Source organism: Patagioenas fasciata, chromosome 15 (genome assembly GCF_037038585.1).
Source record: "Patagioenas fasciata isolate bPatFas1 chromosome 15, bPatFas1.hap1, whole genome shotgun sequence".
Classification (NCBI taxonomy): domain Eukaryota; kingdom Metazoa; phylum Chordata; class Aves; order Columbiformes; family Columbidae; genus Patagioenas; species Patagioenas fasciata.
The window spans coordinates 4,771,094-4,795,074 of NC_092534.1; the positions used below are offsets into that span (position 1 = coordinate 4,771,094).

The window sequence follows — 23,981 nt, forward strand, 5'->3', positions numbered from 1 at the left end:
AGAGCAGCGTTGCTCACCCTGGAGCTGGAGGGGATTGAAACCCACCTTGCACAGCCCATGGGGGCTGCAGGGACCCTGCGAGGGCAGTGACAAGGGAAACCGGCCGCACACAAAGACGGGGCTCTTCCTGGTGAGAGCAGCACAGCCCTGGGACAGGACCCAGGGAGGTGGTGGGACCTCCATCCTCAGAGGTCTTCAAAACTCAACAGCAAGGCCACGCTTCAGGCATGCCAGAGACAGAGCTCAGAGAAACCCTGGAAGCTGGTAACCCCCTCCTCTTCCTTGGGCCCTGTTTCAACCTGAAAAATCAGGAATAGCACAGAAGGACTAAACCAGCAGCGCAGTGACAGACCGAGAAGAGGAGCCACCTTTCCAGCTGCACCTTTTCCCAGTTACTGAGCAGCACAGCGGGACCGATAAAGTTCAGACCAGAGCCCATGAAATTAGATTGTTTGGCATGTTTTTTACATTAAACATAATTGTTCCTTAAGTGTAACTACAGTACGACATACTTAAATTATTTGTATCTGGAGAGTGGATCTCTGTTACTAAAACAGGGAGAGTGGATTTTACTTTGAAATTTTAGCCTCTTGCTTTGTCTTTTACTCGCCTATGCCAAAACTATTCTTAAAGATTTGTTTGAAGATATACTGGATTTACCCAAAGCCCTGTTATTTTAGCTAAGCAAGCTCTTTACAAGCTTGTTGTCAATAACTGAACTATTTTTTTCTCCAATTACTGAGTTCCTATTTTTACATCAAGATAGCATCTCTCTACTCTTTCTTCAAAAATGTAGTTTACTTCCGACAGACCAATCAAAATTCCTCGTCTCTTTTATGAACTCCTTCAGTTCATTTATGAGTAACTGAACTGGCAATCTTTTTAAAAAAAATAAAAATCCCATTTGGTTAATATGGGAACTTAAGAGATGGTGAACTTCATTGCGGCTAATGATGGGTTTGAGTCCCTTTCTGAACTGAACTAGATCACTCATTATTGCCAATTTTGAACATTCTCCTTCAAGGCTTGTCCCCAGCAGCAGGCTAGAAGCCACCAGGGCTGGCCGTTAGCAGAAGCTGGACATTTAAATGAAAGTCACTGTTCAAAACCCAGGCACCCCAGAATTACAAATTGCCAACTAAAAGGTAATTTGTGTAATTTGCATTCAGCCTCTTCCATGCCTGCATTCTGATAGCAAGCTTTAGTCACACACTTGGTGACTATGCTTTGTGTTTGACTGCTTTATAAGAGTCCTCATGTGCCTCTTGGAAATAAATCTGTCTAGTTTTGTAATTCTGAAGCAATATTATTTCATCTGTTGCCAACATTGGACTGGAAAATTATAAGAGTCTTTCAGGCTACATAACAGATATTTTGGGAGTTTCATCTTACTTCTTTCATGACATTTTTATTCCTTCCATATGAAACATACATATATATTTTATATATTTATCTTAAAAGCTCCTTTTTTGTTGGAGTAAACTGGGGAGAAGAATGCTATTTTGCTAAGTGATATTTCCTAAGTATTTTGAAAAGAATAGCCTTCTTTACACTTTTTTTTGGTCAGTTCCTCCAACGGGTTGACCAAAATGAAAATTGCCATTTTGATCTGAATGATCAAAATCACATCATTCTGGATGAAATACAGTTAAAAATAAATATTTCTGTAAGGGCTGGCCATGAAATCCTAGTTTTATGTTATTTCCACTCCTCCAGCTCCATCTGGCATTGCAAACACCCACATTCCTTGCGGCTAGAGCTAGGAATGATCAATTGCAATTAATCTGGGCAGAAAATGAAGGGGCTGAGTTTTGATGCGATTTCCTCGTGCTGTGCTGGGCAGCAGCTCCTGTGGCTGTGAGCAGCCTGGGGTACCACCATCTTCTCAGATCCTCAGTGTTTTGGCTTCTTTCCTGCCTCGTCTCCTGGATTTGGTCCCCAGCCCCACATGGACTCGCCGAACACATCTGCGAACTGAATTATCCATCCTGGTTTGTGCTGAATAAGCTGGAGACTAGGACAGTGGGGCTTGGTTTTATTTTTGAGCCTTTTCCCTGGGCTTTAAGTCCTGCCTTAATACCCTGTCCCTGCTCTGTGTGCAGCCTTGAAGCCAGCTGAGCCCACAGCACATCCAGCGCTTTGCTGTGTACACTAAATTGCCAGGGTAAAGTCACCTCTGTGTCATTCCTTGCAACTGTGATCCCTGCTGCTGGTACCCAGGAACCTGGTGCTTCCCCAGGGATGGGATCCAGGTGATCTCCAGTCTGCCCTGGAAATGCATTCCCCAAAGGGAAGCCTCGTCCTCTCGCTCCTGGCAGTTCCCTCTCGGGCTCCTGGCCACCTGCATTTGAAATTCCATGGGACTTCGCTTGGGTTTCTGTGTTATTTATCCTCCCCAGAAGAAATCCCAGGCGTTTCTGGACCTCTTCCCTGTTTGCTAGGACAGCTGCCAGGGCTGAGCTGCCGCTTCGTGTCAGCACAGGAGGCACTGCAAAGCCCGTGTGTTTCCAGAAGGCCAGGGGAGCTCCACTTTCCCCGCAAAGGCTGCAATCTGATGCTCTCTGCTGTGCTTCCCGGATACTTTCTCGGCCTAAACCCTGAACAAAGCAGGTTGAAATCAAATAATGTCTAGATAACTGTTGATCCAGATAAAAATAGACCTCTGTGCTCCTGGTGTGTCCCAGCTGTCCTGACATAACTGTTAGGCAATGCACGCAGGCTGCAAGATAAGGGAAAAGGGGCTGTGCTGACTCAGAGCACTGCACAGCTCCCTGGTGTCACGTGTCCAGCGGTGGCCATAAGCACATGTCAACACCACCATTTGCCTACTCAGATGTATAATCAATATACACTGCAGCCTGATTTAATACCCAATGACACAGGATTGGTGCCCCAAGGAGCGTTGCGTACAAATGTGTAAGCAGGAGGGAGAACCATGGGGCGCTGATGGAGATGAGATATTGAACAAACACATGAAGTACCTGTGGGCTCTTCTGCACCACTCCTGGCCATTGCAGACCCACTGGTGCCTGGCCATCAGTGACAGGTGTGTGGTTCACCTGGCTTTGAAGGAGCAGTTTGAGCGAGGTGCTGCACTTCACACGCTGGTGGATATCTGTTTCATTTGGTCTCAACCATGTCTTGTGGCAAGATCACAGTTTCTCATGGGTTTCAAGCAGAAGAGAGGAAATTCCAGTTTCCAGCAGAGAAGAATGAAGCAAATGCGTGTTCACGTTAAATATAACAAGCACCAGAAAGAGAGGTCTCCTTCAGCTGGTCCTCAGAGGCCACGTTTCAAACAGAAGTTCCCCCTGCACGCATTCTTGAGGGAGAAAGCAAAGCAAGCTGTTGGGGTGGATGACCTGCTCCGGACCAGGGCTGGTGCGTCTTCAACACCAAACTGCTGCTGTGCACTGGCTTGTGCTCAAGAGAGAAGCAGTCAGAAGTTGGCCTTAAGTCACCATGTTCACCATTATTTTAGGCTGATAGGACTCACTGCACTGAAGGAGAAACACCCTGGGTGGCGACAGGAGCAAGGAGGGTGTACTCTTGACCAAGAGGGTAGATTTTAACTAAGTGCAGCTTCCTGCAGTGGGGTAAAAGAATCCACCCCACAGACTCAGGAAATGCCGGGGGAACAAGATCTTGTGGGACGGTGTTAGCAGTGCTGTCTGCAGGAGTGTTGTACATAAGCGAGAAATCACGTTTCAGTGATAGAGCTTTGTTTTTCTTGCAAAATGCACGTACTGTTGGCAGGAGGCTAAGAAAGAACAGGGGTGGGTCAGAGTCATATTCCAGCTCCAGAGCGTTCCTCCTGGGAGATGCTGAAAGGCCCTGTGAGTTCATCTCTGCTCTTTTACATTACTGGACACTTCTTTTCCTTGTTCATGTGGTAGAAACATCTGAAAATAATTTGTGCCTGTTAAGCTTTGCAGAGCTTTGTGAACGGTCAGGGTTCTGCGTGCAATTTGGTCTCCACCTCAGCCAGGACTAGCTGAGGCTGACCTGTGTTTGCTCATTAGCTGATGAGATGCACTGCAGTTAGCGGGGTTTTCGTCTTTGAAGTGTGGATGCTGTTGCCGTGTGTGGGCACACACGGGGGTGCGTTACCGATGAGCTCACCCTTCGCAGGGAAGGCCAGCCCCCATGACACGGGCTCTCTTCCTCGTCTCAGTCGCTCCCGCGTGCAGGTTGGCAGGGAAGATGCAGTAAGATGGCAAGGAATATGTACACCCCTAGTTATTACTAATACAAAAAAGCATCTGCAGCAGTGGGTTGGGGACCCGCTGAAGAGCGATGTGTGTGCTGCATGCCTTGCTGGAGCTGTAGCAAACCTCTGAGTGAGCAATACATGCCAACTGATGCTCTGGAGAGGAAGGGTGGAGAAATCTTCAGCAGCAATACCAGGACAAAAGTGAGGACGGCTGAGCAATCGAGGTGGGAGGATGCCATCCAGAAGGGGAAAATGTTTAAGCTGCGGGTAAAGAAACAGCTCAGGGAAGGGATGATACGCTAACCACATGGCTGGAGGAGGAGGTGTGAGGAACTTGATGGGAAACACAGGACTAAGTGTGAGGGGGAAATGGGGCAAGAGCAGGTAAAGGGCAGTGAAGAAAACAGCAAGAAAGAAGGGGGTGATTTGGAGCAGCCCAGCCAAGCGTCAGTTGTTCTGTGTGACGGCAGAACCGCGACAGACCCAGCTGCGAGGGATCCCTGGGGGTGACAGGGGGGCCGGGGAAAGCCCGGCCAGGGCCTGGCAGCTCAGCCGTGCCCGTCTGCGCCGAGCTTTTCCGTTCGCAGTGCCGAGAGCGGCTCTGGCCCCGGGGCTCGCCGCCCGGGGCTCAGCCCAGCTCCCCGGGCACCGCTGCCGCCGTTCCCAGCAGCCGCGGGAGCGCCCGGCGGGCCCGGGGCTAACGGGACCTGGAGCTGAACAATGTCACCGCGGCTCGCCTGCGGTTCGGCGGCTGCACGCCCGAAGGGTGATGCCCACCCCCGAAGCGGACCCCAAAACCTCGGCGGGGAGGCGGGGGCTCCAGGCCGGGGCCACGGGGGCCGCGCTGCGGGGGCCGCGGGAGGGCCGGTGGCTTCCGCCCGGCGCGGCGCATTCCTGCACCGTGAGTCAGGGCGGCGGCTGCGAGATGCGTCGTCCCGCGGCCTCGGGCGCTGGCACTTCCTCGGCGGGACTCACGCCGCCGAGCCCGGCCCGGTTCCCATCTCCCATTTGCATGCCGCGGCTGTGAATGGCGTGCCCGGCCGGCCGGCCCCTGGCACGGGGGAGGAGTCTCCGCTCCCTCCGCGGGCCGAGCTCGGCGGCGCCGGTTCCTTAAGCCGCACTGGGGGGCGGCCCGAGCCGAGCGGTGGGTCGCCGCTGCGCTTCACCCGCCTGCACGGTGAGTGCGGACGCGGGGCCGGAGGGGGCTGAGGGGCGGGGGGGGGCGCTCCGCGGGGCCGGGCGGCTCTGTCCCGGGGCACGGCGCACACGTGAGTTGCGGGCTCCGTCCCGTCCGCGGCCCGGCCGGTTCAGCCGCGGCTCGGCAGCCCCCTGCTGGCGGCCCGGCCGAGAGGGGCAGCCCCGCGGGCCGAGGGGCCGTTGCCTGCCCGGACCGCGCCGCCTCAGCTGGGCAGGGAGCGGCTCTCGGCGGGGCGCAGGACAAGGCCGGCGCCCCGAGGTGGCGGCCGCCGAGCCGCGAGCAGGTGGCGGCCCCGACCGCTGTCAGCAGGGAGGAGCCCTCAGAAGATGGGCACCGTCGCCTGCCCCGGGAGGTGAGGTGAGGCGGGGGCGGCCTTCGGTGCCTCAGGTAGGAGCTCGGCCGTGACAGTGACAGGCAGAAGCAGCAGCGCTGGACCTGTGTGATCTGCCCTCGGGGTCCGTATTGCCCAGGAGTTGGGTGATCTGGGGCTCTGGGCCGTAGTTGAAGGCGCACGTTCGTGACTTGTTTCAGCTGATCCAAGTCCACGCTGGAGCTGAAAGGTCCCATCACTTGCCACGCGTTCCCACCCACCCTTCCCCTGATGCTGGCACCGGTGTTTTGGCAGCCACTTTGTGAGCTGATCTGGTGGCAAGCACAGCGCTTTTTATCTGCTCAGGTTGGTTTTCCTCTGCATCGAGCCCTTGAACGGAGTTTTCACACTGTGCACTGCTGGCACAAAGCAGGGGATCACAGCAGCCCCCAGTAAAGCTTTTGCAGGGTTGCACCCTCAGTGCAGAGTCCTTCTGGGCTCCTCAGAGAGTGACCCGTCCTTCTCCCCATTGTAGCACACACACGTAACTCGCCCTGCGGTGCTGAAGTGCCCCTTGTGCATATTTTGACTAGTACTCTTCATGCATGTAACTCAGGAGAGGTGAGCGGCAGCGCAAATGAGTTTTGTCCGGTGCTTGTCCATGTGCACGACTTGGTTCTGGCTGCCGATTCTCTTGCAGGTTGGCTCTGTGGTGAGGTGCACAATGTTGGTCAGGGATGTCTCCAGGCTGGGTCTTGGAACCAGCAGGAAGTTGTTTCCTTTCTTCCTGTTTTTGTCCCCATGGCTGCTGATTTCCTCTAGGAAGAAAGCTGTACATTCTGTCGTGAAGGAAAAAATAGTCACACGTAATGGGAAGGGACAAGGCAGCAAAGCTGGAGGCGCTTCTGAATGAAGCATGGGACGAGGAAGAAGCACAGAGTGTTAACTGCAGTAACGCAGCAGCAAAAACAAGTAGCTGCCTTTGTGCTGTGACCGCAGGGATAAAAAGGGCCCACTTGGGACAAGCTGGAGAACAGACCCTTGGAAGGAGAATTGGATCTCCACTCCAGTGCATGGATATATATTGCTCTCCAGCTCTTCTACCTTGGCAGCGCAAGGAGGAGGTGATAACTCGTGCTAGATCAGTTGGTATAGTTGGAAGAAACAGATGAACTTTTAGATGCTTCCTTTCTTCAAGTTTTGACTTTTAAAAGGACTTTATGAAAGGCTTTGTGTGCCTGTAAGCTTGTCTACCTTCTCTTTAACCTTCTGTTGCTCTGATAACAGCTATCATCCCTCCCTCCTGCTGCATCCCTCTCCTGTCTGTAGATCCTCATGGCTATGGCTGGGCAGCCCCAGTCTCCACTGTCTGCATACAGGCTTGTGGGGAGCCTGCACCACTCCTGAGCTGGCACCCTCCCAGAGGTGCTGTGGATTTGGAACAGGGGAACGAGCTTCGTTATGGTCTCTGCACTCATTGGTGCTGAGCCCCCTGGGAGACAGCGGCTCTCACGTGTGGTCAGCAGTGTGCCTGCTTCTCTGTGTTCCCATGAAAGGAGGTTAATGCCGTGCAGCGTAAAAGCAACTCCCACAAATGTAATTCAGCTCTGGGACTTCCCATGACAGTATTTTTTTTTCTTTTTTTTTTTTTTTTTTTTTTTGTAACAATACACTTGCAAGAGATCTGCCTACAAACTGGCTTTTCAGGTTCTGGGGAAAGCCACGGGCTGGCCCTGGTCTCTGGAATGTCTTGCTGTGTGCTGGGTAGGCTTCCACCAGGGTGACGAGATGTGGATACACAGAGCGCTGCTCGCCTGCAGAGCAGGCACCTCTTCTGCACCCTTGTTCTCCGTGTGGCTTGGTGCTGAGAGCGTGTGGCACTGACATGTCACCTCAGTCAGGAGTTACATCCCTTGGGGAGGGCCAGCACCTCGTCACCAGACTTGGCAGACAGCTCGTTTCACTTTCGTGGCAGGGACTGCAAGAGGCTGCAACTGAGCGAGGTCGCGAGGCAGGAACAGGAATTCTTTTTGGGGTCATCAGTCCTGTTCCTCTGGAATCCAGCCCCGGAGAGTAGCCAGCAAGTCCCAGCACGTTCCCCTGACAGGGGCAGGGTCTGCTGAGTGTGGCGTGATAGGACAGTTTATTCTGGGCACACAGCCCACGTGCTCAGATATAATTAGTAAAGATTTTATTCCATTCAGTGTGTCAGATCTCTCTGCAGTGCAATCACAGCCTGATTAGTGCTGAAGGCCTGAGATAGGCAACATGACCAGGAGTCCCGGGTTGGCTTCCTCTTCCAAAAGGTTTCCTCTTGCAAAAAGGTTGGCAGAGCACCCTGTGTACTGCTGGGGCCTGCTCAGTGGGACTGGCTGTGAGCTGAAGATCCTGACCTTTCTCTCTCTGTACCTCTGGAGCTTTTATCCAGTCTTTGATAAGATTCTTCCCTTGTGGTTCCTGCCTTTCTTCCTTAGTTATCTCTGGAGGCTTTGGCATCCCACGGAGACCATGTGTCCTTCTCAGAAGTTCAGCATTAATTGTGACCAAACACGAAACTTCTATTAATTGCAGTTCTTGCAGCCACCTGCCTGTCACTGGTATATGTCCTGTTTCAGTGGAAATACTTAAAACTCGAGGATGGGTTCCTTCCTTAACGTTTTCCATGAACTCAGGTGTGAATTAGTTTCCTTTCTTTCCAGCTGGAGAGGTGCTGGGCTCCAACTCTAACTTTATCATCATCTACTTGGAATAAAACAGGCATGAAATGTGCAAATCTCAGACTGTTATTGTAAAGTTGCCTCCCTGCTGCTGGGTATGTACCTGTTATATTTTTAAGCAACCTGCAGATTGTATGTGCTGCCTGGAGAGCTGCATTGCATCCTCTCTGCTGAGAGTGTGACAGCATCTCAATGTGCACTGTGGGTGCTGCAAACTGAGTTTAGTGGGACTTGTGTCTGGGTCATGGGTAGAATGTCCCAGTGCTGCTGCTGGAAAGTAGAGTGAAGATGGTTTCTTCCTTCAGAGGAGGGGACGCCCTGGTGTCCAGGGTCCCGCAGGTACTTGTCTTCCCAGTGCTGGGGGTTTTTTAGCTTTGTGGTTGATTGTGGCTTTGTTTGTTTGTTTATTTTTTGCCTCGTTCAGAACTAGCAGAGGAACCAGTTGAACAGAATGGACATCAGGACCCATTGCTTACTGTGCTAGTGTCCAGTGACTCCCTGCTGAGCTCAGTGCTCACCATGCAAGTAATAGAAAAAATATTTAGAAGGGACAGTCCCAGCCCTGCAGCTATTAGTCCCAGGAGATTAGGGAGGCAATGGGCAAGATTTAACCTTGTGAGGAAATGGATCTATTAGACAGCGTTTCCCATGGTCATGCAGGCAGCCGCGTTTCTGTGTCCTTGAAGAACCTCAGGCTGATTTGGTGTGGGGTGTGTGCTCTTGCCATCCCAGCCTGCTTGCAAGGAGTCGTGGAGACCCTCATTCCACCACAGCGCGGGGTGGGCAGAGCTGCCCTACCGGCCTCTCTGTTTTCACAGTCTTGGCTGTGCTATTGGGAAGGTTGAGGGGCAGCCCCAAGAGACTGAGGTTTCTACAGGGAACGGTGGAAGTTGTGGCTGTGCTGAGACTGCATCTTGTCATGTCCCTGTTAATTGAACTTCAGGGGTTTCCGATTGCTTTTTCCTTTTTTAGGTGCTGCTCATCCAGCTGCTGTCCAGGATCGGCTGAAGCTGATTTACAATCACATCTCTCACACTTACTGTTTCAGTCCATGCTGCCGTAGGAATGAGGAAGTGGGGTTTTTTAATGTGTGTTTAATACGTGGATGATGCCACAATGAGCAAATTAGTAGCTGAGTTTTTGAACAGATCGTCCAAACTATGGTCAAATCTTTTTTGAATAACAAACAGTGGCCGTTTGCTACTTGGTGAAGGTGGAGAGCTTATTCTTCATGTTAACCTTAGCTATTAAATCCACTAAAGCTGTAGTTTCATTGGTTGTGTGCTCTGTTTGCTGCAGAGACAGCATATGTCAGATTGACATAAGGTTTGTTCTCGCTGAAATTTTCTTTTGGTGCATTCTTCAACTATGTAGATAAAACATTTGTTTCAAATATAATTAAAGCTACTTTTTGCATACCATAGAAATGTTAAACTATCGTGATATTGTCTTGAGCAGGGGATATATTCTCAAATTGTGGGGCCTTTAGCAACAAACAGACCTTGCCTTAGTAATGAGAGCATCTAAAACACAGTGATTATTAAAGGAAATGTAATTTCTTCTCAGTGAACTAAGAAGTATTATTGCAAAACTTCCTTGGCATGGGACAGCCTTCCCAGGGGGAGAAGAGATATCAAGACATGCCTGATCTTGCCTTTTCTGGAAAGCCTACCTTTGCCACCTCCTCCCTTTCCTGTTTCCACTCCGCTGAGAGACACAGCCCCTTGCTCTGCTGGTCAGCAGCAATCCCTGCTTTGAAGGTTTTTCTTTTTTCTTTAAAAAGAAACAATCCATATGAGGTCATCCTGAAGCTGCGCAGGATGCCGTGTTTGCTGTTCTACACGTCTGGCACTTACTTGGCTTTGACTCAGTGGAAGTTGAAACAGCTTGAATTTTAAAATCTTGAGAGCTCAGACGGCTGGGTTGACGAATGCAGCTTCTGTATTTCAGGAGTTATTGCCCTGTAGCAAACAGCACATGGGAGGTTTGTTTCTCTGTCACTTGAATTCGAAGCCTAGTGCTTTAAAGTGAACTGTAGAAGAGAGCGGGCAGGGAGTTGTTTTACCAAAAAGTGTGAGTGTAACCTTCCTTTTCTCTGACTGCTCCGGGACTGTAATTTCAAGGACAACAGTGAGAGAGAATGTGCCATTCACTCAGATTGAAGAAGTATGGCTCACTTAGGGTTTTTTTTTCCTAAAACAAAGTTAGAATTATGTTTATTTTTATATGTGTTATAAATGAGTTGGTACATTGGACACACGTGGACATACACATGTGCACACACAACCTGCAGCGCAAGGCGAGCTTTTCTTGCAACACCTTTCCCATTAGACAAAGCAGGAGATGTGTGTGGCTGGCTGTTGAGCACCAGCAAGACCAGGAATTAGAGCATCAGAGCAGCAGGTCAGCTCTCCTGTGGGCCTGGCTAAATGAGCTCGTGCTTAGGAAGAGCAGCTCCAGCCGAACCAGCCCTGCTCCGAGTCCTCGGCTGTGTACTTGTTCTTTTGAAGGATCTCCACTGGGCCTCGTTGTTGCGGGCACTACTGGTGGGTGCAGGTTTGTTCTCTCACTTGGATCCAGGTGAACAGAAGTATGGTCATGTTGGAGAAAGCAGGTGTGTGATGGTGAGCGAGCACAGTCTGAATTTCAGAGGAACGTGCAACGAAAGGCAGCTTGAATGGCTCAGATGCTGCGGCTTCCATCCTTCCTGAATATAACGTCTGTCTTCTGGTGGCTCCAGTGTTTGTTATTGTTATTTCCTCTCAGATTTTTTTTTTTGGATTGCTATTCAGTGTGGTTTTATGTAACTTTCCATAGGAAATGTTGTCATTTGCGGCAGTTTTGATCTCATTTGCCAGTAAGGCATTCAATATAGTACAAAAAACAGTGATTCTTAGCTGCTTTTAGTACAGAGAGCCTTTGCTGTAGAGGTTGGGTGGCTTTTGGTCTAACATAATTTTTGCTTTGGGTATTGTGATCTTTTTAGGTGAGGTTGCTAGTTTTGGCAGTTGCTTTTCCATCAATTGTTTATTGATGTAATGTTTTCTAAATGAACAATGTGGCAATCACTACTAAGAGGCGTTACCAAGAGAATTGCTTTTGAGGTGGATGACAGGTATCAGCTGTTTCAAAAGCAACCAGAACCAGTGTTCATGATTGTCCTACCAGTGCTGTGTTCCTAACTTTCCTTGTGTCCCGAACCCTTATGGGACTTGTGAAGACTATGGGAACTAGCAGAAAAATAACTTAAAAATGCAGAATTTCAATGAAAAATGATACCTTTGTTAAAATACAGTGGTGGGATTTTGTTGTTTCTGGGTTTTGTTTTCTAATGTGGGGTCCTGGCTGTACTGATAAAAGTATTTTTGTGAACCTTACCTTGCTGTAGAGTTGAGGCAACAAGTGTGTCTGTGGTACCTGTGGGTCAGGCAGTACTTCACTGCATGTCTCTTATACTAGTAATGAAAATAAATCCAGAACAGGGTTTTCTGGAGCCCCACTGGACTGTTGTGATGAGTTAAATGTGTACTGAAATAGCTTCTGTGATCACTCTTTCCTGCTTCTTTGTTAACGAGGAGCTGTAGCACACGTAGACCCGGGCAGAGTGCTGAGACCACTGCGCTTTGCTGGGCAGCCCGGCTCTGCCCACTCCTCACTCAGCAGGCAGCTGTGTTACCTTTGAAAAGGTGCAAGAACAAGGCTTGTGGAGATGATCCTTCTTCTGGGTATGCTTCCAGTGCTGGCAGTCAGCTTTTTATAATTGAAATTGTTAATATTTGAGTTGTTAATGCGATTATACTTGTTATCCGTTCTGGGTACGTTCACTGTGGCACTGGACCAGCAGTAGTATCCTGCCTTCCCGCATAGGCATGTTGAGATGCGTCAGCCATCGGGTAGCTGGTAATGGATCTCCAGGTGGAAACCAGCTCCTTCGGAGGACTGGGCAGTGCTGACTCCACCAGCTTCCCTAGGGAATGGGAGTGCTGGTCAGTGCTGGCTTCTCACCCCCTGTCACTGGAGCTATTAGCTGGTATTGTCATCAGTCCATGCCCAGATGCAGCCTGTAAGTGATGTGCGATGACCAGAGTGTCCCATTAGGACGTGGCTGTTGGAAATGTGGCTATTGCATGTGGTGCCGGGCTGGCGTTTGTGCAAAGCTGCAGGCTGTGTTCGTGGAGAAACACAAACTGGGTGAAGACGACAAAGTGCTGCAGAAGGTTTCCCACTGCTTCCCCTCTTTGTTGATGATCTTTTCTGCTCAGCCTGTTCCCCTTGCTGGTATCTAGGTAGGTTGTAGATGGCTCTGTATTGAGTTCAGTGTAGAAGGTGGAACTGGATGCTGATCGCTCGTTGCCCGGGCCCTGCGTGGACTCTGGGACACGCTTGTGCGGTGACCCTGCTTCTGTCATCTGGGTCACGCGTCCTTGGGAGGTGGGACAGTCAGCCACTCTGCCCAGGCCGCTCTGCTTGGCTCCTGACCACCTGGTTGCTTTGTGGGTGCCACAGACCACAGGTGAGCAGAGGAGGGAACCCCACTATGGAATCTGCCCGCGCGTGATGCTTGGCCATCGGCTCTGGAGAAGTCTGTGGATGGTTTGGATGTTTTCCTATACAATGACCCCGGCAAAAATTCACTCTGCCTCTAGTGATAAAGTAGTATTTTATTCCTCCTGCACTCAACACCTGCATGGAGGGCACTTCTCAGCAGATTATTTAAGCCTCAAGAGATGCAGAACTTGCCACCTCCCTTGTGATAATTGTTAGCTTCCCACAGTGCTACAAGTGGCCAGGTTTTCATGAGTGGTTTAAACTGTGCTGCCTTGAGCAGCAGTCCAGTCATCTGGCTCCAGCTGCTCTTGTTGTTCCTGTGTCTTCCCCTTTCCTTCTGCTGGCACAAGTGCTCCTGGAGCCATGTGGTGACTTGGATCAGGCAAGAGCTTGGGCTGGAACAAACCGTTTTCTTTGCTGAGCTAATGTGGGTCGGTTCCCAGCGTGGATCACCCGGCAGCTGTGGGGATGCTGGAGCCAGCACGAGGAGGGGGCAGCACAGAGGGCTGGGGGCGCTGCTGCTTCTCCTGGCTTGCGTCTCTTTCAAGTGGCTCTGACGCCTTCTTAGCATTTTGAGCCTTGGCTTCTGTATTCTTGTTACCATTCTGCCTTTTGTCTGCTGCAGCAAAAGGACCTTGAAGATCAGGGTCTGTCTCCTGTGTGAGTGTTTGCAGGCTGCAGCTGTGGGTCATCTTTTAACCTGTGTTTGCAGAAGTTCAACTACAGATCTGGGGACTAACAGGAATCAGAAGAGTTTTTTTTGAGCTCCTTGTTTTTCCTCTCCCTTCTGTATGAGGGTACCAGGCCTGGATACCTTTCAAATCCCATGCAAAGCTGCTTGGAAAGCTTGTAATGCTGGCATTCCGGTAGGAGCTCATTTGTGGTTCTTGCCATCATGACCCACATCTTTTCCTGAAAATCAAGAAAATCAGTTGCTCAGAGGGACCCCAGATCTGCCATCCTGATAATGAGATTGGCTCACGTACATTCAGACTTCCCTGGCAGATGTTTTTATTACCTATTATTTTAAACCCTCAGGTTCTGTATATAGCTGAGCCTTCTCCAAGTTCCGCGGGTCCCAGTTGAAGCTTTGCACTCCGTGTGCCTCTTGCATACCACTGTCATTCTACAAGGCTTTGCATGAAATCCAAACCCTTGGGTTTCTTCTAATGTAGCTTCCCATTTCCTGTCTAGGGGTCTGCCTGGCCTCTTCCAAGCCAGGAAATTTCCACTGGTATTTCTCAGCTAATTAAATAAAGTGGTTCATGGTGAGATCCCTCAGCGCTGCCTTGGTTGCTTGGGTAGCCACAGAAGTTAAAGATCTTCCCCATAGCATTCACCCCACCTTGGTGGGTTCCTGCTGGCACAGCTCTGTGATGGTGCTTCTGTGCTGCTTTTTCCATGATCCTGCTCAAGCGTGTAGATCCTTTTCCAGCTCCTTCTAGAGCACTGGTTGAAAATAAAACTCTCGGGAGGAAGAGTCTGTGCCTTTTAATTCACCCTCTACAAGGCAAAGTTCTGTCTGAGCCTGCAAAAAGGCTTTTGCTACCCCGGATCTGTTTCCTCCATGTTCTACTTCTACATAAAGTTTAAAAGACCGTGTCTTTCCAATGTGCCGCACTGGCCTGTGGGAAAGCGATGTCTTTTAATAAGAGCTTGGCTATTCCCAGTCCTGTCTGGTCCCTCTCCAGAGGAGAGTGCAGGGGCACACGCGGTTCCCCGAGCACAGATCTGCCAGGTGGGGATGGAGCAGTGCTGTTTCACATGGGCTGTAGTTTGGTGTTTCAGCTAAGCTGTTGTCATGCTGAGCTACTACTGAATAGGCTGGTCCTACGTTTCCTCTCTCAGGCTGCGCAGAGCCTGGATTGCTTAGACCCCAGCTTCTGTTCAGCAGCCTGTGGGTCTGCAAAGCCTTATAGCATGTCCTTTGAGCTCGATAGCAGTGGTCAGGGTAGCAGAGCCCTGCACAGGGCGGTGCTGATGGCCTTGTTTCATTTCCGAGGTAGTTTCTTAGGGTTGGACGTGGTGGTGGTCTCAGCCGAAGCTTGGGTGTTGCTGTGTCCTCGACAGCTTTCCCCAAGCGTGCAGGGTCACAAGCCTGTTCCACCCTCCCTGTCCCCGCCTGCCCTCAGCCCCTCCATCTGGCTTGTTTTAAAGGTCTGGCTCGCGCCTGGTATTTGAGATATTATTTGTAACTTGTTGGGTCTGATCCATGCTAGATGGTTTTATTGGCAGCCGTGAGGCTGAAACCCCACTGCTCCTCTTCTGCTTGGACTTCCTGCCTTTTCCCTGCTGTGCCGGCACGAATCCTGGAGAGAGAGGCACAGCCTGCCGCCCCGGCTCGCTCTGTCTGCAGAACACATTTGGGATCCTGGTTTCTTTGCTGTCTCTCCACCCGAATAGCTGTGGGGGCAGACGCCTCCAGATACACCGGACTCTGAACAGGAGGCACTGCAAATACAGCTGTTGCAGCGATGGGGATGTGAAAAGGGAAGGAATGCAGCTGGTGACTGACCATGGGATGCGGTGATCGGATTGCAGTGGAATAGTCCCGGTGTCTGTTACTTCCTGGGGGTGTCTGTAAGAACATGCACACATGTGTGTTTGTATGGTGGGGTCGAATGTAGTTGTTTGTTTGTTTGTTTGTTTTTTATTTTTTAACTTGGAATTTTTTTTGGGAAAATAACAGCTTTATTTTAAATGGGAATGCTAGTAAAAATGGAAATTTTGAAAGAAAAAAACAACATGAGAATAGCTTCAGTTGTCAAGTGGAAGGATGGTCTGTCTTTGAGATGACTGTGCAGATCGCTGGATGTATTTGAGACGCCTGTCTGATTTAGGAGCATGCTCAGGCTTCTGTACAAGGCTTTTCCTTCTCTGTTTGGGTCAGCGGGTTTCACTAAGCAGCTTTTCTTGATCATGTGCCAACTTTGGAATTTAATGCAGAGTCCCTATTTCTCAGCCTGACCCACAGCACAGTGGATTTGGCTTTGGTGCTGGTACTGTGACCTTGCTTTGGCAAGGAGCTTTTGAAGTTGACTTTCCCAGAGTATCTGAAATATACAAGTTTTTTTCTTTTGTTTGTTTGTTTTAATTGAAATGGACTTTGTAATTTTTGTGCTGCTACCACAGTTATACATGCAGCTCATCAGTTAGAGGAAGATGTATTTGCAAATGCCGTGTGTTCAGCTTGTGTGATGGAAAAGAGTTTGTATTTCCAGGTTTCTCAGTTTTGTGATGCTGAGGGAACAGGTTCTGAGCTGGCTCTCCTGGGAGAAGTCCAGTCCCAAGTATTGGCCATTCCACCTCTTCCAGTCCCTTCAGACAGTCTCCTTACCCACGTCTCCAATGGCTCTTATGTGGTTTTGATAATAGTGGAGACTTCTCTCTCGATGCCACTTGCTGGAACTGTTATCCTGACGGTTTACAAAAGTTTAGTTTCAAGCCTCAATAACCATTCACAAAAGCTTGAAAGCACGAATGTTTGTACCTACCCAGGATAAAGACATTTAGCTGATACCTAGGGACTTTGGGAGATGCTGCAAACCACAAGCAGAGGTGAAAGGTCTGGAACAGCTCCTGTCCAAGGACTGAGCAGCTGGATGTGGATCCCACTGTGTTTGTGGGCAGAGGATGATAGGAAGGGCACAAAGGAGATCTGTAGAGCCAGGATTGGCATGGAGAAGACGGACAGAGAAAAGCTGTTCACTCTTTTGGCCCCAGAACTAAGGGCCATCAGGTGCATGAAGGAAATGTCAGGTTTAAAGGCAAGCTGAAGAAGGTGGCTTGTCGCACAGCACAAGTTTCGGCTGTGGGACTCTTTGTCACATGCAGTTATGAATACTAAAAGTTTGCTTGGGTTCAAAAATGGGTTGGATATATTCAGGAAGAAAAATCACTGGCTGGATATGGAGACGGGTACAGAGAGACATCAAATGCAAAGACATCTCTGGCACAAGAAGCTCCCGAGTTATTCATAGCACATGCCGTGACTCTGTCGTGAGATATGACTGCGGAGTGATCCTGGACTCTGTGCGCATTGCCAGGCATCCTCTGTTGGAAATGAGACACTGGCTTTAGGCGGACGCTTGGCCCAGCCTGGCACGGCTGTGCTGTGCCTGTTCCTACCCTGCTGCTGTCACTGGCTCTTGAAACCGCTTCTTAGGAGAGCACTGAGAAACTGGAATTACTTGAGGATATGTGACCATCCACATGAAATATGTGTCAATGCAGTCAATTTTGAAACAAAGCCCATTGGCCCAAACCAATACATGGACACTGTATCCTGAAATGGTAACCCTAAAAATAATCGAGGCGTCAGTGTGGAACTTGGAATGTAGCTTTAGTGCAGTGCTGAGACAGAAATTGGTGACTTCAGCACTTCAAGTGAGGACAAGGTGTAATAAGGGGTGTTATCTGACTTGCAAAAACGATGTTTGGCCGTACATACACAGCAGTGCATCTGCGTACAGCCATACGTCTATGTACACAGCTGGATCCACATTCAGTCTTGCATTAGCTCCTGGAGATCTGTCCCCCGTGTCCGTGCCCCAGTGTCTCTGTTCCCTGGGCCCTTGGCTGCCCTGCGCTGGGGCCGCGTGTGTGCAGAGAATCGGGCCCATCTCATGTGCTTGTGAGGTTCATTCTTGGCCACTCCAAATGCAGACCTGTAGCTGGGAATGCTGAACGGCTCTGTCTTCACTGCACTCTTTTGTTGGGAAATGGATGTTTTAGTAAGTAAAACAAAGGTTAAACTGCTAGAAGAATTTGCTCCCGAGTTGAGTGCTCTGTTTGCAGTCACACTTGAAACTCACCTGCTTTTTAAATGCTTGTGTGCACTTACACTATTATTATGTATGCATTTTGATGCTTTGCTGTTTTTCGAGGAACAAGGGAGACAAAGTAGACAGCAAATGTCCATTTTACTTATTGTTAACATAATTCTGAGGCAAGATAGTGCTTTCTGGGCCTTATTTTTCTAGTAGAGCATCTGTGCCTTGTCTGCTTTTGAAGATGTTGATTTCTGATTGATGTGCTCTCCAAAGAGGGTGAGACATGTAGGTTCAAACCCTTCAGGCAAAGGCAAATGTTGAAACAGGGTCCCCAGCTTTCTCAAGAAAGCTTTAAAGAACTCTTTAACTGCCAAAGTTTGGAAGAAAGCGGTCTGTTGCCTCTGTCAGGTACGTGAATCTTGTCCTGACACCTTTTTCTTGTCTGAAGTACAAAGTTGAGTTGACTTTGGGGATCATAAGGCCACAGGCTTGACCACCTGTGTGTGCACGCTCTGTCCTGTGGACGTGGTGAGTGTGCACAGTGCTGGATGTCCCCATGCTCTGGTAGGTGTGGGTGACAAGGAAGATAGTGTGCTGAATACATTGACATCCATGTCTGTGGCAGTTTAGGAACAGGAACCGAAAACTGATTTCACCAGCAAGTCTTTCATGGAGCGCAGCGTTGTTGTCGCAGCTCTCGAGCAGTGCAGGAGTGATTCACTCACCGCCTTCCTGGCTTGGCCTCGCTGTTTGATAAAGCTGCAGATCTGAGGCACGCTTGTGTGAGCAGGTGCTCTGGGTATAAAACATAAAGGCAGCTCTGTAGGTGGACAGGAAGGAACGTGGGTGATTTCTGCTCATTGAAGTGATGATGGAAAACCAAGAGTTGATAGTTCAGAGGCTCTGAATTTGCCATTGAAGGCAAAAAAATGAGGCTCTTGAGTTGTGTTATGAGGGGCGTGTGTGAAATAGGTTGTGTTTGGTCACACCGGAGCAGTGGCTCTGTCTCTCTTGGCTGGTCTCTGATTAGAGCATCTCAGAAAGACTTGGTGTTCGTGACCCTCATGGGCAAATGCTGGAGCTCTTTGCCTTGCACCCAGGGAGTTTTTCAGGTGTGAGAAACCTGCTTCGCTTTCTGAGCTCCCCATGAAGACAGGTTTGCCCGTTTTGTATGCAAGACTGGAAGCTGTGTGGTAGTGCATTTACCCTGAGCAAGAGCAGGCGGGAGTTCCTCAGTGCTCTTGCAGTTCTCATCTGGTAGGAAGTTAGAACAGGTGCATTTGGTCACCCCTGTGGCCAGGGCTGGAGGGAGGGCAGGAATCGTGTCCCTCTAATGCACGGCACTGCGTCTGTGCACACAGGACTGTGGTGCATGTACGAAGGGCATGTCTGTACAGGCTAGATCGTGAATTCCCAGACTTTTGGGGGCCTGTGGTATTTGCTGAAACCCAACCTTCATCCACCTACAGCTGAGTCCTCCCTTTCTGTCGTTCTGGCTCAGCTGAGCGCAGCACTCCTGGCAGCCAGCCCAGCTTGTGTGACTGAGCTGGCAGCTGCTCTTCAGCTCTTTTTAGATGAGATTCTCTTCTCCTGACCCAATCCAGGTCACCCCCACTCCCTTCTGTTGACCTGCTCCCCCCTGCTGTGTATCTTTTGCAATGGTAAGCTTCTCTGTTTGTGTGGCTCCCTTTCCAGAGCAGCTGCAGTGAGAACATGGGCTGCTGTGGGAATATGGTGGAAATTCTGTGAAAGGCAGCGTGTGTTTCAGGGAACCAGTGCCTAATTTAGGCTGGGAGGGACCCTCACAGGTTGTCTGGCTCAGCCGCTGTGCGAGGCAGGGCTAATCCAGGCTGCTCAGGGCCTGGTTTAGTTTGAGTGCTGAATGTCTCCAAGGATGGGGGTCCCACTGCCTCTGGTCCTGTCCTAGGGTTTGGCCGCTCTGAAGGAAGAATTCGTGTCTTACATGTTAGACTTATTGTGCATTTAAAATAAACTGACTGTGTTAACATTGTAAGAGCACTGAGTTTTAGTGCAACAGAGTTTTCTACTGCTCCCTGTCAAATCACATGTGCCTGCAAAGTTAACTGCATGCTTATTCCATCTGCCATGGTGGGGGAAGAGGTTGGGATTCTGTTTTGTCCCTTATAGGATCTGTGGCCGTGGACAACACAAGGAGGGAGCAATTCAGTGCATGTGCTTCCCACTGTTAGCATGAGATTGTGCGTGTGCTAGGAGAGGAAGAAATATGGGATAGCAGAATAACTTAGGTTGGGAGGTACCTGTGAGGGCCTCTGAGCTGATCCCGCTCCAGTGAAATCTATTTTCCTAATTATTTCTCTGAGTGTGCACAGTACAGTAGATGCTCTGCTGGCCTGAAAGAGTTGCATGGTCCCTGTCCCGCTGCATGCAGCCAAAACTGGAGGAGAAAGCTGCAATGCAGTCGAGTGGGCAAGAGAACAGCGAGTCACCCTGGTTACTTTGGCATTTTGGTAACACAGTGATTTTTCTTTAAATACCATATCATTATTATTTATGTATGAAACACACTCTTAGTTCAGGATTAATGCCAGTTCTCTAATGTTCATGCTATACTTTATTACTCTGTGCACTACATTGTGTTTCTAGAAGATGACTACATTTAGAAGAGATTAGAAGCAGCAGTGAGGAATGGCCACTTGCTAATTGCTCAGTAGCAGTTGGGTAGCACAGCGCGATGCTTGGCTTTGGGTGGGCAAGATGCATGTGTGAGTCACAAGCTGTTTTTAGAGGGAGGTCAGTGGCTTTTGGTGCTGCAGTGACTTAGCTGGTTGGACTGGATCCAGATCTCATTAAGATTTAATTCATGACTGGTTCTTAAGAAATCTGGATCTCAGCAAAAATCTTAATGGTAGGTGACTGTCAAACTTGTGACCATGGTCTGCGGTAACTGGCTGGAGATCCTGCGGGCCTTAGAAATATGCTGTGTCCTCTGAGTGTCTGGTCCTGGCTGAGCAGCGCGGACACAAGCTGTGACGCCTGGACCCTCACGCGTATTTGGGAAGTTGTCCAGCGTGGGGCTTGTGTCGCATCAGCCACAGCCCGGAGGAGGGTGCCCTGCTCGGCCCTGCTGGCGTGGCCCCCTCCCAACTGTGATTTCTCCCCTCTCCTAGGCCTGAGGACAAACGTGGGACGATGTCGGAGGTGCGACACGACAGCACGAGCAGTTTACAGCGGAAGAAGCCACCATGGTTAAAACTGGACATCCCGGTGCCGGTGCCTGTGTCGGTGCCAGAAGAGCCCCAGCCCGTGCAGGTACAGAGGCCGGGGCAGGGGGGTCTGTGGGGCTTGGGGGGTGCACAGAGCCCTGCTGCACCAAGAACTTGCCTGTGCTCATGGTCTTCAGCAGTCCTGGCTGCGTGTGGTGGCATGTCATGAGGCCACGTGAGAAGTGGCAGAGCCATTGGGTATATTTCTGATCAGTAATTAACTCCCTCTTGAAGGGGATGTGGGAGGGACGGGGGTGGGTTGCTGATGTTCTCAGATCAGGGGATGTGACTGTTTGGATGTGAGGATTGTGAAAAGTGTCCTGGCTGGGGGATATGAGAGTGAGATATTCAAACAAGCATTTCTTAAGGGGCTGGAGAGGTGAAGGGCTCCTAAAGAAACATGAGGGCCTGGAAGTGCTGGAGCTCCTGCTGAAATGAGCAGGGAATGAATCTGACTTATGAGTAGCCAAGATAATGACAGGCTCTTGTCACTAACAGCAGAGAAAGAACAGTTACTGGCAACACAAAGCTGTTACCAGCATGAGGCACAGAAGAAAATCACGTGGGATGAGAAATAAGTAACACTGAAGAGTGGTGAAATAGAGATGGGGTGATAGGTTAAGAGGAACTGTGCGAAGTATAAGAGCAAAACATCCATATTTGTGCTGGGAATAGGAAAAATAATAGGAGTTTCTGCTACAAAGTGACAAAACCTCTAATGTACGAGTGAGACCTGGGTAGGATGATTGCTGGCTGCTTGTGTGACCTTGCTGCAGGGACAGAGACTCCCTGCACCAAAGGCAGAGCCGGAGGGTTTGCACTGCCCGGCTCCAGGGGTGGAGCGTGATGTCTGCCTTAATTGCTTACGTCAAATAACAGTTGAGCCATCAGAAAAATGGAAGGTTGTACAGCTGTCCTGGAGGGGAGTTGTGTGACAGCTTCTGGCAGATAAATCTTGGTCCTGGTCTTCCCTTGGAAGGAAAGTGATTGAGGTTCAGTCTGCAGGGATTAGAAGTGGAATGCAGGGTTTTAACAGTGCAGGTTGAAACCTTCTGAATCACTTATTTAAAGCTTTGATGGATATTCTCTTACCTGAAATCTATAAATCCAGCTGGGCATCTTCTGGAGGGGCACACTGTACTTATGATGGAACTGGCGGAGGTGATGTTCTCTGGAGGTCCAGTGTGCACAGCACGGGCTGTCAGGATGGGAATGCATAATGGGTTCCTTTGGCTTTTAGCCAAAAGATATTGTTTTCACATAAACCATATTAAAAATGTTGAAATTAGTGGAAATGATTAGCGCTCTGAGCTAGAGTGGCTGGAGTTGCAAGTAGTCCTGAGGCAGAGACAGTGTCTGACCAGAGAAACAGTTGATCAGGGCTTTACTTGCCAGAGGGGCAGTCTGCTCAGCCTGTATGGGAGACGGTGGTTCTGCCAAGCTGATGAAAAATTAATCTAGAGCGGCCCTGGGGAGGCAGCTGTACGGGCTGAGAACAGTCTGGAGAGTTATGTCATATTTGGTAGGTGACATTCAGCCAAGACATGCCAAGAGCTTTCAGACCTGAGTGTGTCCAGACTGTTGGGTTATAAACAAAGCTGATGTGGCTTTCCCAGCTTGCTTAGCCTGCACCAGGCAGCAGCTACAGCACAGACCTACCCACAGCTCTCATAGGCTTTTAGTACAGATCCAGAGTCGCTTATGAAGCATATTTTGCTTTCTTTGATTCTCTTCACCTTGTGGAGAGGTCTAGGAGTATGTGATCTGGGTTCCTTCTGGCTAGAAGGATGTATTTCTCATGTAATACACTCTGTCTACAAATGGATGTCATACCATGGGCCAGGCTAGCACCAGTCTGAACTGAGACCCACTGCAACATGCAGATGCTTGGTGCTGACTGTTGGGTTCTGCAGAGCCGTTCCTGGCTAACGTGAACACAGTCCGTGTTAGCCTGATTTTGCTTCCCAGCTGCACGCCATGAGCATGGGGGCCTGTTGAATTTCTGACTGTTTCACACCCTGGCTGATGTTGTAGAAAAATACTCTGAGAACACTGAGTCCCCTCCTGCTTCTCTTCGCAGCCAACGAGACGTCAGGCCTTTCTGCGAAGCGTGAGCATGCCTGCTGACAACACCCGCGTGCCCTCCCTGCCGAACGAGGTGAGGCGACCGGTGCTACAACGACAGACCTCAATCACCCAGACCATCAAGAGGTGAGACACTGAGCTCATGGAGCCTGCTTTAGTGGATTCTACCATGTCTTGCCATCCTTTATTTTTGAATTTATGGTCCTCTGCTTGCCCCACTGCCTGGCACTTAAGTGGCACGCTGTCACAGCAGGATTAGTTTGTCTCTTTTGTTATCTATCATGAGGGTTAAAGAGGGTGGTTGCAGATAGGTCCCCAGCATATGAGCCCAGATGAATAACAGGATGCCTCAGGCCCTGATGTGCAGCTCAGACTGTACGATGTGGCGTGCAGGGCTTGCTTTGGTGCGATATCTGAGAGCGTGTGATTGCTGGGGAGGCAGAAGCCCATCCCCAGCAGCCCAGGGCTCTCAGCAGCTTGGCTCCTGGCAATAGCTCATTGGCAGTTCCTTGAGCTGGCTACAGGGGTGATGGAGAGTAAGGAGAGGCTGCTCCAGTCCTGTCCCTCACACCTGAACAGAGGGTTATTCCTCCTCACAACCCAGGGGTCTCTGAGACATGGCCACGCAGCTGGATGGTCTTTCCCTCTCCCTGGCAAAGGCTTATCCCAGTTTGTCCAAAGGGAGTGGCTTTCCCAGCTGCTCTCCTGAGGTGCCTGGCCTGTGTCCCTGGCAGCGTGTCAGGCCTGCCTGCATCCCAGGAGCATCTCTGGAGCTCCACAGGTCGGGGGCACTTCCAGCCAGCCAGGCTTCGCCCACTCATGAAGGAGCAACTTTCCAGCAATAGGAGAGACTAACCTCCCACACACTGTTTTCCTTCGCCTCAGACGTTCCC

The 23,981-nt window shown here is 50.1% G+C and overlaps 1 protein-coding gene across 5 annotated transcripts in view; it reads left to right on the forward strand.

The window, feature by feature from the left end:
- The first annotated feature begins 4,292 nt into the window (after positions 1-4,292).
- The window catches only part of RHBDF1 (rhomboid 5 homolog 1), a 37,685-nt gene continuing 17,996 nt past the window's right edge, over positions 4,293-23,981 (forward strand). Inside the window, exons 1-3 of one of the 5 annotated variants that reach the window (XM_071815206.1) lie at positions 4,293-4,437; positions 20,908-21,049; positions 23,084-23,214. In XM_071815206.1, the coding sequence (XP_071671307.1) occupies positions 4,310-4,437; positions 20,908-21,049; positions 23,084-23,214 (401 nt within the window). In that variant the 5' untranslated portion in view covers positions 4,293-4,309. Of the gene's footprint in view, positions 4,438-5,113; positions 5,391-5,650; positions 5,764-20,907; positions 21,050-23,083; positions 23,215-23,981 lie in introns of those variants that run through there. The other 4 variants (XM_065850660.2, XM_065850662.2, XM_065850663.2 and 1 more) reach the window with 4 other exon arrangements.